Source organism: Melanostigma gelatinosum (assembly GCF_949748355.1).
Source record: "Melanostigma gelatinosum genome assembly, chromosome: 6".
NCBI lineage: Eukaryota > Metazoa > Chordata > Actinopteri > Perciformes > Zoarcidae > Melanostigma > Melanostigma gelatinosum.
The window spans coordinates 11,195,423-11,209,924 of record NC_136639.1 but is presented as its reverse complement, the minus strand read 5'-3'; the positions used below and the strand labels follow the sequence as shown (position 1 = coordinate 11,209,924).

At 43.2% G+C, this 14,502-nt stretch overlaps 1 protein-coding gene across 1 annotated transcript; it reads right to left on the bottom strand.

Annotated features, from left to right (window-relative positions):
- Window positions 1–4,035: 4,035 nt before the first annotated feature.
- kdm2ba (lysine (K)-specific demethylase 2Ba) lies at window positions 4,036–12,801 on the bottom strand. Its single transcript, XM_079269866.1, has 10 exons — window positions 12,684–12,801; window positions 9,781–10,008; window positions 9,466–9,609; window positions 8,635–8,721; window positions 7,957–8,247; window positions 7,046–7,869; window positions 6,782–6,945; window positions 6,529–6,690; window positions 5,930–6,148; window positions 4,036–5,261 (listed from the first exon to the last, which is right to left on the bottom strand). The coding sequence occupies exons 1-10, from the start codon at window positions 12,735–12,737 to the stop codon at window positions 5,080–5,082; spliced, it is 2,355 nt and encodes a 784-aa protein (XP_079125992.1). The 5' UTR covers window positions 12,738–12,801; the 3' UTR covers window positions 4,036–5,079.
- Between the last annotated feature and the right edge of the window lie 1,701 nt (window positions 12,802–14,502).

Here is a 14,502-nt window from a genome sequence, read left to right as displayed (position 1 = left end):
TCCAGCATCTTCTTAAAGGGCCATCTGGACGCCCTCTTTAGTGATAAACAGATGTCCTCCAGGAGCCTGTTTTCTTCGTTCACCCTTCGTAATACTGTCAGCCGCCTGTCAGCCGTGACCTTCGCTTCCTCTTTCAACTCTCGTTGTTCCGTCTCATTCCTCTTTAGCTTTTCATCCACCTGTTTAAATTTCTCCCCCAATTCTCGTGTTTCGGCCTGCTGCTCTTTAAACCTACTAAGCAGGGCTTCGTAGCAAGACTGCCAAGCTGCTGTTCCGGAGTCCGTGGTCGATTCTTTGTGTCTCCACCACTGGTCCATGTCAGCCTTCTCCAGAGTGTTGTATTTAGCAAGGAGGGCCTCATGTTCAGCTCTTTTGCTTCTCAGCTGATTTTTCAGCTGCTCAGACCCAAGACTCTCCAGATCCGCATAGCTTGTTCCGACTTCACCTTCGCAGGCGCTGCTGCAGAAAGTCTCCCTTTCAATCAGGTTGCTGAATTGATTAAACAGACTGATGGTCTCGTTGTGTTTTTGAGCGAGAGACATTTTAAGATCATGTAATTGGGTATGTCCTTGACGGTCCTGAGGCTTGTTGTCCTCTTTCAACTCTCGGAGTTCTGTCCCCTGGATCCGTTGTGTCTCAGACAGGTGGCATTTCGTCATTTCGAGCTCCTCAGAAAGACTTTCATTTGCTTTTCTTAGATCCAGGATCTCAGAGTCTCTCTGCTGGATCTGTTCCTCCATCTGGTTCACCTTCCTCTGGTGCTCAGCCTGAAGTCTGTCCAAGCCCTGTTGGTTCAGAGCGTTGGAGTTAGCAACCTCCAGAGTGTTGGAGTTAGCAACCTCCAGAGCGTTGGAGTTAGCAACCTCCAGAGCGTTGTATTTAACAACCAACGCTCTGGAGTTAGCAACTTCCAGAGCGTTGGAGTTAGCAACCTCCAGAGCGTTGCATTTAACAACCAACGACTTCATCAGAAAGCTGATCTCTTCGATAACTTGAGTGAGAGCCATTTCCCGGTTATATACTTCTTGAGGATGTCCATGAAGGTCCTGCAGATCCTCATCCTCATTTGTCTGTTCTGTAAGGGACATGATACGAAAAAGACTGGTGTCTGTTTAAGACTGTAGACTGGAATGGTATGTAGACTGGTATGGTTTGGAGTGTCAATGCAGAGTTCTAGAATTCTGGCCAGTTGATTTGATGTGATGTCACAGAATTCTTAATGTCACAGATTGAACCCAGCTTTGATGATGTCACAGATAGAACCCAGCTTTGATGATGTCACAGATAGAACCCAGCTTTGATGATGTCACAGATAGAACCCAGCTTTGCTGCAGGTAAACATTCCATCACCATGGATACATTAAGGACTACAAACCAACATGGCGTCCAGTCAAAGACTACACTGTAAAAAGTGATTTTACTTGTTTGTTAATTTTAGAATATTATTCTGTCAGTATGACAAAAGATTATTGATGTTGTCGTGATAACACAGAATTACTAGTTAGCAACATCTCAATGACAAAACAAATGTTAACCTGAAAATTCACATTTAACTGAATTAGTAGTGTAAATCAACTTGATTAAGGAGGTGTCATCACGTTTTTACGACTTTTATCAAAGTGCATTATGGGAAATTGGCGGGCGACGTTGACTTTCCTCCCGTCCTGTAGGCTACCTGTTTCGGACCAGGCTTGGGTGTCATCGTCGGCTGAGACTGTTTTCGAGGTGAGTGAAATCACAAGTGTTTATATATACGTGATATATAAGTTTATATATGTGATGTATGAGCTATTATGCCATCGCAGGGACCAACATTAAGAGCCAGTAAAAAGTTACAATGGGCCAATAAGAACACTCCATAGCATGCATTTCCTTCCTGAATGGGATATTGTGAACATGTGTAGAGGAAGAAAGTCTCAACCCTTTGCAGATTGTTTATGCATGTTGTCACGAACGGCAGTCTTTTCCCAAACATTACGGGTAAAGGTGGTGTTGATCTTATTTATATTTACCCATAGTGATAATACTTAGTCGTACTTCCCTGTGTTACTTTTAGCCCATAGTATAATGTAGCGACCCTTGCTCAGGAAAGCTACGAGACGTTAGTTTCTTGTGGTCCTTTATTTGCGGACAGTATACAGGCTACTGTGGGCCGTAGCCTACGCCAACAAACAGGCAACACTGTTAACATTCTTGAACATCTTTTACCATCAGCTCCCCGGTCATAGCCTCTCTCTCGCTCGTTCCAGCACTCAAAAACCACAACATCCCACAAGGCATGAGGCCTTCACTGACCTCCGTAAATGCAAGAACCAATCTTATATAACATCTTAGAACACTTCCTGTAAACACCATAACACCTAACATAACAGGTTAACATTATATGTCCTCAGTCCGTTACACTACCCTCCCCCCACAAAGTCCCTCGCCCCTGAGGGAGCAAACAAAGTCTCTCAGGTGGCCAGGGGGCCTTCGGTTCCTCTGAGGCCGCCGTCGGCCTTGGGGGGAAGGGGTCGAGGGGACGCTGGGCCCATGGGCAGGGGATGAAAGGGCTGGGCCAAGGACCCCAAGTTCAGTCTGTGAAGGGCCGGGCGAGACACTGGGGTTATTGGAAAGGGTTTGGGGGGTAGTCTGGGCAGAGTCCAGGGTTCCCTGGAGGCTTCAAATAAGCCCAGTTGGCTTTCTGTCTCTTCCTACACTGTGATATTCATTTATCTCTGTTATGTTTGATTATTTAAAATGTTGTTGTTTGAATTGTGCAAAATAAAAAAATTTAAAAAAGAGACAATGCTTGGTTGGACCACTTGGTGGAGAATGCTGTGATGGAGCTGTGAGTCATCCTGAGGTTTGCAGGCACTCGGTGCCATTGGAACCACCACAAACCTAACCTAAACCTAACCCTAACCCTAACCTGGGCAGAACAGAGGGGCATTAGAGGTTTTGGGTAAAGATTCAGTTTTCTTGGCTTCAACTGGTTATAAATTAAACTGATATATTTCTACTCGATCACAAGTTGATTCGTGAATTACAGCTGAGAATCGTACAACAGATTTTTATATTAACTTTCAAATATCAATATTGGTATCTTTAAAATCCATTAGGGTCTAGAATCGAATACTTCATATTATCATGTCAATATTTCTTTAAATTATTATCATTATTACAAACCTAAGATAAGCTATAATCAAACTGTTTAAAATGTGATGAGTTAGGTCTATGTCAGTGCCATACATATAAGTAGTCAAATGTGTTAAATGTTTAACATGTTGACCTTTCTACTTACACCATCATCATACAAATGGACGACAGTGACTATGTAATAGTGCCACACATCTCTTATCACTTCCATGCACACATCATGAAATCTTTCCATAGCCTTTAGGTTGCTGAAGACCTTTACTATGACACTACCCTCTGGCCAATTATTCCATTTACTTCAACACGACCTCAAAAGGTCAAACAGAATCACTAATTGTGTAACTTGACTTTTATCTTATAATTTGGTTCTTTGTACAACATGTCAGTCTTGTTTCAAACAGGTAGAAAATCTAATGTTCCTGTGTTGCAATGTTCCTGTGTTTTCAACATCATAATGCTCTCAGATCAATATGTAGCAACTAAATACTTACTGTTCGTAACACATCAACAGTTTCCACTTGTATTTATTCAGCACAATATAAATATAAACAATGTTCTTTATATACAACCATAATCTCTTTTTCCTGCTTTAAAAGTAGTTTTCAAAGCCACACAGGAGATCTGCCATATTTTCAACCTGGACATCTGTAAATAAAACAAGTATTAGAAAAACATATTGACTTTTAGATCAGTTTTGAAGGTCTCTTCACCGGAGACCATAGACGTATTTTAAACGTGTTTTCAACAGAACGGTGCTGACCTGGATATTACACAATATATTCTTTATATTGTTTGTATGATCACCTCAGAAGTGTCACAAGACGCACTGCAACTTCTGACCTCTGCTCCTAATACAGATCAACCTGGCACATGAAGACCGACAAGACTCAGCAGTGGTACAAATGAAATAATTTTAATGCATATTAGCACTTAGTTTTTGGATTTACAAATATAAACATTATCACATTCACCTGAGGTGATCGGTTACAGCACAACACACCCCAAGATACACACAACACCTACTGTATGGAGTCATTATTTAAACCAAATTAGCAATACGAAGAAGTGTTTCTCAAACCTGTTTGGAGCAACCACGCGCGTGTGTGGTTGAGAGCATTATAGACAAGTCTGTTAGATGAATCGTCAGTCACACGTTTGCTATGGCTGCGACTTCCTTCCGCTGACTTTTGGGGCGATCAATTATTTGCAAGCATTATTTGACCCAGCTCTGAGAGATCCACGTGAAGTTACTTAATAAAAGGAATAAATACAGACTGTAAAAATAAATCAATAAATTTACCTTGAAATGTCGGAGAAAAGCCTGTTAAACACAACACTCAACACTTCATTAAAGTATTAAGGTAAGTGACGACACGAGAGTGGAACAGGGATATTCAATTTGTTTTTAAATCATTCTTGAAATACATTCTAAATATTTGGGAAGTAGTTATGACAATTGAATCATATTTATATCTGTACAGCTTATTTTTTGTCTGATATTGAAGTTACATTAATGTCAAATACAGATGTTGGCACACAGAAGACACTTTTGTATAAAGGCAAACTTTTCAGTTCACATGCAGTCTCTCCGTGATATTCATCTCAAGAGACACTGAAACTCGAGAAATTATACTTGTATAAAAAAAATGCTGCGTTTTCAAACAGTTAAAGAATAAAAATAAAACAACCCGAAACTGAAATACAAGCACGTCTTTATAAAAGTACAATCGCAACACAAATGCATGCATGCCGTCTCCTCTTTATCTGTCCAGTGAATGTTTGTCACCTCCTTAAGTCCATCCAGGAATCCGTCTCGGTTCAGTTCCTTTACTGTGACATTGATGCAGAGGACTCGGGACATAGGACCGGTTTAAAAAGAAAAAACATGTTCCATTAAGTGCAAAGACAGTCTTTCGTTCATTTCTGTTGTCCCGTTAGGACCTAGCTGGTCTTCTGCAGCAGTTTGTCCTCTTTCAGTCTGAACGGTACGCTGACAGACATCTCTGCGATGAACCGTTCGCAGGCCGTCTTGGACACCTGCTTGCAGAAGCGAAGGTCGATCTGACAGATGCTTCCACAGCGCTTGAAAAAGTTTAGGGAATGATCTGTGACTCGGTTACAAACTAAAAAGGAAAACAGAGAGAACAGAAATCTGTCACAAACTTGGTATACTAAAAAAACGGCACATCATTTTATCTTTCCCTCTCTCTGTTCTTGATGCATGTCGTCAACATTAACAGATTTATGGAACAAAACTCTTACACGGTCCTGTCATGTCCCCCCATGGCCTCTACTGAAACTGGACCCAACGGACAGTCTCACTTTACAATGATGACGGGCAACTACAGCTTTGACCGTTAACTATATTCCATTTCATGTGGTGGCATTTGTTCAGTAGCAAATGTGTGAAAACAAAACAAACTTGAGGACAAAGTTACGTATAGGACAATAAACATGACCCAGGCAACTCCCCATCCTCTTGTTCTCTTCTAATTAATTGACTCTGATGCCTTTGGATTGTAATTTGGAATATCCTGCTTTAAACTCTTTATCTGTTAACATAATTTTTATCTTCAACTGCTGATTTCATGGATTACTGAGGATGTGATAGACACTGCCTGGTCTTTAAAAAAAAACCTCAACATAGCGACCGGTTCCTCTGAGAAACTGACTTGTGAGTGGAAGCATGGAAGCATCTAACTTACTGCTGTATCACCCTTTTCAGGCCCCTTTACAACTCATGAACCACTCCAATAGTTGTATTCCTACTCTACTTTTGCCCTGGTCTCACCTGACAGGTTGATATCTGTGAGGGAGTCTCTGGTCGTGGTCCCTGCTGCCGTCAGCAGGTTGACCGACTGGTCGTTGATGTGGTTGCAGTAGCTCAGGTCCAGCATGGACAGAGAGGGCATCTGCCGACTGATGAGACGTAAAGACGTGTCGGTGATGTCGAGCCCCGCGAGCCGCAGGTCCTCCACATTCCGCAGCTTGCAGCGGTTATCCAGCTGACCTGTCGACATAAGAAACATCACGGGTCAGTATCTGTATTTGGTCAACAGGTGTATGACAGTCTACAAGGATCTTTAGGATGGCTAAAAGCTGGAAATGAGGAGTCACACTAAACTTTATTTTTAAAGCTGTGTTTTAGTTCTAAAACCTAAACCTGAAGGAGGTCTGAGCAGAAAAAAAGACCTGTTTTTCAGGCAAAATAATCCATTTTACAGAATAAACCTCTAATTTGGAGTATGCACTGGTAGGTAACAGGTGCAATGTGAGCCCCCATGACTGAATTAATCCCTAAGAGTTGTTATAAATACATTAAAGCATGGGAGGCAGGAATAAAACCCCTCATCCATGGCAGTGCTTGTTCTTTGTTGCCCCACGAGTTACCTGGTCTGTTGTCTGTGGGGGGTGAAAGCAGGTCCCTCATCTGCGGGTCTTTGAGGCCCTCCACCCACTGGACATCCAAGGTGCGCAGCAGAGGGCAGCTAGAGGTGCAGAGCGCAGACACAGCAGCCCAAGAGCACCCCGATAGCCGCAACACTCGCAAACCTGAAAAACACAGCAGCACTTTCAAATACTGCCGCACAGCAAGAGACACACAAAGAAAAAAGGAGATCAATAATCACTCTTAATTAGGTACCGGGCAATCTATTAATGAGCCAGCTTAATTGTTTCTTGGAAATGTTGGTCCAGCTGAGGTCCAGAGAAAGTGGCTGTCGGCGGATAATCCCACTGAGCATGAGCGGAGTGATGGAGGTGCAGCGGTTCAGATCGATCTTCGTCCAAAGTCTCTTATCACAACACCTTGACATCAGAAAGAAAGATTTCTGTCACATATTATTTCTTTAAAGATTTGTACATTAAAATGTAAACATGCAAAGTTAGGTGTGCGCCGTGCACGTACCATCTGTTCCACGTCTTGCAAACTCTCATGCAGACACACAGCTCCTGGTGCGTGAGATAGCCAAAGATCTTCATCCAGACCTCGCGCTGTATCACGTGCGTTTTACCGTCTTTTAGAGGCAGTCGGTCAGGAGGCGGGCTGATCGGAGGGGGCCGGATGACGTGCCGCTCCATTTGGACACACTTGGGTGGGGAGTGTGGGGGTACCGGCCGGTTGGTCGGGGTGCTCCGGTTGAAGCCCAGCGGAGTGATCTGACTCGGGTAGAAGTGGCGCAGCTCCCAGGGGGTCCCGTTCATCTCTTTGGTCTTGAGGTGGGGCCTCTGGTCCCCGAGTTCACTGCCGTTGCGGAACAACCTCTTGGGCTCCTCGTTCTCCGTCTCCGGCTCCACCTTGAGAGGTTGGCGGTTCTCGTTGGCCAGGCAGTCCTCCGTCTTCTGGATTTCCTGGTTCAGTGCTTTGCTCAGCTCCCGGCTCAGCTCTCGGTTGGGCAATCGGCGCTTGCGGCGAGCTTTAGGACACGGCCCTTTTTCCTGGGTCTCACTTCCGCCCTCGCTGCTGGGGCCGGCCTGCGGAGAGCTGCAGAGGGACTGGTCGCTGTCGCCAACAGGTGTTTTAATGCAGGGATTCAAAAGTGCATTCCTGGAGTCCCTTTCATCCCCTTCTTCTTCAGTGTCTCCAAAACGCCCTTTCCTCTCTAAAACGCCCCGGAAGTGAGGCCCCCTTCCTTCGTCGTCGTCGTCGTCCTCGTAATAAGTGTCTTCGTCATCCTCTTCGGTCTTGATGTGGTGTAGAAGTTTGGAAAAATAAGGATCATCGGACTTTTCCTTCAGGAAAAAAATGAAACGGTATGAGAATCACTTGCATCTAAAATGTCTAAAAATGAAATCAGTCCCTCTGTAAAAGACACAAACCTTCTTCCTCACACCGAGATCCTCTTCCTCATCGTCATCAAACAGTTTCCTCTTCTTCCTCAGCTTGTCCTCGGGCCTGGGCCGGGGCAGGTTGCTGGGGGAGAGCAGTGGTGGCTGTCGGTGGAGAGACTCCTCGGGTCTGTACCTGGGCGTCTCCTCTCGGTCCGGCCTCTTCTTGGCTGCAGAAGAAACGTCGCCCCCCTCCTCCTTCACAAGCTTCTGCTCCCTCAGCAGAGAGCCAGGGAGGTTGGAGGCGTACTTGAACCCCGGACCCCTTTTTTGCTTCAATACCAAGGGGGACAAAAAAATTGCGAGACAACTTTATACCTTTAGCCTATAGCGGACAGGCAAACCGACTGTACTACAAGTGGGCCTGAGGTTTAATAAAGGGTGTCACTGTGTTCAAAACATGTGTTAGTCAGTGGTTTCCTGCTTCTGTGGCAAACAAGAGTCACATGTGAGTTACTTTCACAAAGTAGAAAAGTATAAACAGGAAGTGGCACACATAAATTGAATTACTGCAAGCAATACAGAAGAACAAAATCACCTGTTCTCTATGAGTAATACACAATCTCCGAAGTAATTATTTTACTGCTTTCAGAGTGAGCACACTTCCAACACTTAGTAAACTGTGACATGACCTAAGGCTGTGACAGGCATGCACCGCTTTGTACTCACTTTTCCACTTTTCCCAGCATGGTTGCATTTGGGACATTCCCAGCAGTTTGGAAGTTCATCGTTCACCACTCCTGAGGCTTCGCTCACCTGACAAACAGACATGGAAATGAGCCGGATTCAAACCAGAACAACAAGCTTTAACGGTCTCCTCGGTAGAGTTGTTTTGTTTTTAAACACAAACAAGACAAGGGAAGTGAAAGAGACCGTCTGCTCGGCAGGTTAGCACAGTTTAACCTCAGCGAACACACTCTTGCTTCATGCATTAAGTAGAGAAGGGAAGTAGAGTCAAACACTCCGACTTGAGACGGTTAAATAAGCATCTCTGAATGGATATAATGTCCAAATTGGTGTTTGTTATTATGTATAAAACATGAATAAATATCTTAGTTGTTGCTTGCTTCTAAACAACTAGACAGTGCTTGTCTGAAAAACTGGTTTGACCGAGCCTGTACACGCCTGGTTACAAACAGGGCGTGTGCTGCTTTACATTTCGGCTTTTACGTCACGAAATGGTTTTACTAGTATGGTCCGATGCTTCACATCCTTTTGAGGCGGCATTTTTGGTGACTCAGTAAATACTCGTATTCTTGATCACTTGTGTTCTTGAGCATGCGGCCATAACATTTGAGCCATAAAAACATAAATGTGATGAGTGTGTTCAGTTACGTAAACAACACCACATCCAGTGACTACGGTCCAAACGTCTGAGTCACTCACATTACGTTACAAAGAACTGGGATTCCTGGCACACACTCATCAGGAATGAGTCAGCCAGAGAGTGACTTAACTACGGTGAGGTTGTTCGACTGTTCCCAGCCTGGCCCTCTGTACCTTGAGACAGTTGGGATGGACGATCTCGTTGCAGATGGAGCACTCCATCAGCATGAAGTTGAACTTGTCGTCCTCCTCCTCCAGTGTGTCCTCTTTCCCCGCCTCTTTGCACACCACACACACCGCTGTGTGAGGCAGAACCGGCTGCACGAAGGAGAAAAAATACATTTAACTCAACAAACCACATTATATAATGACTTTTGTTTTCTTTTTCTATGACTGCAGATTGCTAGTTTTTGAATACACAGCCGTTGTCAAATATAAAAACGGGTAAAAATGAAAGTGCTACCTTTTGAAGATGCCAACAAAACTTACTGCAATGCATTGTCTCATGATGCACGACTGCTTCATGCGCCCCGGCCCTCCGAACTTCTTCATGTCCTTGCAGAAGTGACACTCTCCACACTCGGTCCGGAGGCACGCTTCACACTTCCGACATCGTGTCCTCCGGCGTCTCGCTCCGGATGAGCTGCGATTGGACGGCAGCTTCACGGCCGACGACGACGTCCCCACCTTAGGCTTCGGCCGGTTGGCCGCTCGCTGCTGGAAGACAAAACGGAGAAAGAGAGAGGTCAGATGAAAGATACAAGTTTATTCCTGTAAAGAACAGATGTGTCAGCAACTGAATGAGGGTCTTTGAGCAAGAAAATGGTTCAACATACTGTATACTAGAGTTTCTGAATCTGACCATCAGGACGGATATCATATGTGTCGTAACACAATATACACCCGATTCATTTTAATTATAACAGGCTGTTACTGCAAGCATGTTCACATTTGAGAAGCTGGAACCAACCAATGCTTAAAGGATGACTCGATAATCAAGATATTTCTGTTGATGGACGAATTAATTCGATTTGAGAATCTGAAATGATCCCAGAATTTATCAGGTGAAAACTATACGTTTATATGTGAAGAAGTAAAAGTGCCTCCAGCCTCACAGCTGCATACATATCAATGTGTGAGTCATGGGAGTAAAGAAAAGAAAAGGTAACATGGATATTAAACTCATCTTACTCACTAAGTACACACACACACACAGCTTTGAATCTATGATCCAGGTTTGATATTTGTGAATTTCTCACATGTATTTTAAGTCTCTTCCCTGTTGCCATGGCAGGACAAATCAGAAACCATTTTAGTGATTCTGGTTCGAGAAGGAGAGGAGGTTACCTTGGCAACACGTTTTGCCTTGCTGGTGGCAACTGTGAACAGACGGATAAAAATAAAGTGCAGTACGAAGGGTTTGATGTGAGGCTGTGAACACATCCCTCATGTCATGTCTTCTCCTTCTATTATTGATTATTACTACTACTGCTGCTGCTGCGTGGCATTTCCGTGTATGCTAATTCAGTTTGTAGATAACAAAGCTGGAGAGCTGCTGACGGGTCAAACAGGTAACGCAGGATGCAAATAGAACAAGACGTTCCAGACGAACGACAATGAAACGAATGCTGTCAGAGAGATGTAAACAGAGGCGAGGAACCATCCCTGACTCTGCTGACGTGCACAAACCGTCTCAGTAGATCATTAATGTCGTATTGATTTCCTTATGTTCCCCTCAAGGAGGACTTTGGAAAGATTGCGTCTTTGAAATAAGTTTCTTTTAAATTGTAGGATTACCTCGTGTTTTGCCTGATGGAGAATTTTAGTGGAGATAGGGAATAATCCTTCTGACAGTTTTCCATAAATCCATCTGACTACTGTGGACATTTGGGAGGGAAGCATCAAAAGGAAGGTTTGCTGCTGCTGGGTGGTTGACTGTCAACATCAGCGGCCTCTGTTTTTATCATACCACACCTAAAGTCAGCCTCCGAACACAGCTACTTAAAGTGTCCATGCAAAGTTTTGACCGCAACAAATAATAAACATTTCGTACACTCCCTGAATATGTGGGACACCTACATTCCTATTGCACACTCATAACCGTAAATAAGTGGCATAAAAATGACACGTCAGAGCCTGGTTCCAACTATCAGCTGACCTGTCTCCACTATAACGCTGTGCAGTAATATGTCAGGAATTTGGGATTGGTTCCTGAGGTCTGCAAACAAAAACATGCCCTATATTCAGAGCTATACGGTCTTCTGACTCAGCTCGAGCGTGGATTTCAGGAAGGAGGAAGTCACCGGGCTCATCGTTTGTTGCTCAGCGGTTCCTCAACACAAACAAACAGCGTGTGTTACGGCCTTCAATGACGTGTCACTACAGAGGAGGTCAAAAATACCATCTCTGGTGTGGCGTTGGTGGGTGTTAACATTGTGTAAGCACAAGAACACGGCTCTTATGTCAGCACCTCTCATATTTCGCAACTTGTGCAATACCCCATGAGCCCCGGTTAGACAGCATTCATGCAGTGAACCCCACAATAAATGCACTTCATAGCACAAATATAAACTTCTGAGTGTATATATATATATATATTATAGAAATCATGACCATATTCCTCCTCCTGGTGCAGAACAAGTGGACAAAATAGTGTTGAAATCAAACCAACCACTATTTCCCCCCCCCCCCCCAGAGGTTTGAGGGGTCACTGGACCCCAGTTTGGGAACTACTGGAAGTAGAGCCACTTCATTGTTCCCTAAACCCATCCCCCTCCTTGGTCCCTGCCTAGACAATATTTTTGCCTAAAGCCTTCTTAAAGGCACAGAGTGAAGAGGCAAGTTTAGGAAGTGTGAGGAAATGAATCACATGCATTTGTTCTGTTCTTACAGGACATGTGTGAGGTTAACGTACATGTGTGAATCACAGCTTTTTTTTACCAGTATTAAAGTTGTGTGCTCTTAACAGCTTAATGGGGGTACACGGAGGTTCTGGTTCACAGCCACACAATAACAGGATGAGGTGTTTTAAGAGGTGGTCAGTACGAACTGGGTCAGTTATGCTAACATGATAGATGGTGTCCGAGGAGGAGAAGACACGGTGTGTTTTGGACGTGCAGGGAATCAATTCTGACGAGTCTACAAACACTCCGTGAACACAACATTTAGCTCAGCAACGTTATTCACCTCTATAACCCGGTTAAAGGAGGTTTTAACCCGACTGAAAACAGAAGAAGAAGAGCGGGTGAGAACCTCACGTTAACCTGAAGCAAACTGGAGAGAAAAAAAACACACCATTCCGCTCACAAAAGGCTTTCTTTCTCGCAGCACACTTTTGACAAAAACACCCGTGTGTACACAGAGGTTATGTAATGAAATGTAGCAGCTCTGACCTGCTCAGACTCTGAATCATATTCCTCATCGTCTCCGCTCAATGACAAGGCCATGGCTCCTCTCTCTCATCGTTCGTGAACAGCAGAGAAAACTAACATGGCTGAACAAGCATCCAGTTTAGCACACTCCCCCTCCCTCCTCCTTCACATCGCACCAACACAGGCAGCTGGTAATTGTGCTGTGTTCAGGAACCATGGGGAATACCAACTTCCTGGTTACTTTATGGACCTAGATGCAGCATTTGGGTTAGCAAAAACAAATAGTCGAGTAAAAAGTTGATTATACAGGTTTTTTTTAAATGTGAAATAGTGTATATGACAGTTAAGTAAGGCAACTATACAAAACATGGCGCTTCATAGCGTCGCAAAAACCTTGACATTCGGTGCACCGATTATTAATGTATAACTTGATAGCAGCATCGATGCAACAGGAAATGCAGCTCAGCAGGAAACACAAGATGGTTCACTCCTACACACGTCCGTCTTAGCTTCTTCTGTTTTCGTGGGAACAGGTTAAATTCAGGCCGTTTAATTTAATTACTAGATGTGTCATAAAGGGTTGGTGTCGGTAAGGATGATTCAAATTATGGACATGCTGTTGCTTAATGGTGAAACAATGTAAGTGGTTTTGTCTGACTTCAGTCCACCAGGTTTCACCTTCTGAACACCAGACACAAATAATTCAAGAGTCTACTGATGTCTATTAATCACAAACATCATCATTGATTGCACAATATTAGCTGTTGGATGTTAAATAGAATGACTTTTTGATAATCTGCACAATACATTGTGTTCATTTTTTTTAAAATTTTGTTCAGATCTGACTTTAATCTCAACGTTATTGCTTCATTTAAAATCCAGTATACTTGCGCACAGAGCCAACACAACAACAAATGTGTATCTGGCTTACTCAGGATTGGACTGCATGATATAATGATGATGATAGCAAAAGGAATCATGTAAAGCCATTATGCTCTTACTCTGGCGTCATCCAGTGGTAGTCTGAAGAATATGTTTTTGGCAGACAGTTTGTTGTTTTATAACATAATTCAGTGTATTACAACCATGTCAAGGAAGGTTATTAAAGCTGGTGTAAAAATAAAGTTAAAAGGTGTATTTCGGGAATTAATATTACAGATTTTCTGTCTTATGCTTGTATTTTGTATTACAAGCCATACATGTTTATTTTAAAGTTTCTCAGCAGCAGGGCCCCATTTCAAATTCTTTCATTTTTTTGTGAATTAATTGGTACAAATTTGTCCCTCAAACTCTAAGAAATTACGCTTTGCTTGTTCTATTGTCTTGAAAAATCAACTCCACACTTTAGATTGTTTCCCCTGAGATGTTCTGTTTGTCTGCCCTTAGGTAGTGGAGGACTCACTGCCAATGGAGTACTCTTGCCTTGTTTACTTGCTCTTACCAGAAGACGTGGTTGGATGTGTGAACTCACACAGGGAGACTTGCAAAAACCTCCTAAATCTCACGGAAACAACCTTCAAGTGACAGAAGAATTCAAATTACTCTAAAGTGCCCCCTGTGCTGCAGCAGAACAAAAACAAGCTTTTAGTTTTGTTGTGTTTAAAACTTCAATTTAATTGTATGTTTGTATTTAAGCCTATTGTTGTAAAATGTATCTATATATCTATTATATTCTGGAGACAGTTTATATGAATGAGTTTGTAAGTGATATCACTGTTAATTTAAAGGGGGACAAGGCAATGTCTTTACAGATGGTGGTGTTCATTGTAATAAACTTTAATGTCTGTTTTAAAATAAAATACATCACCAGACTGTTGGATTAATATATGTATATTTTGGC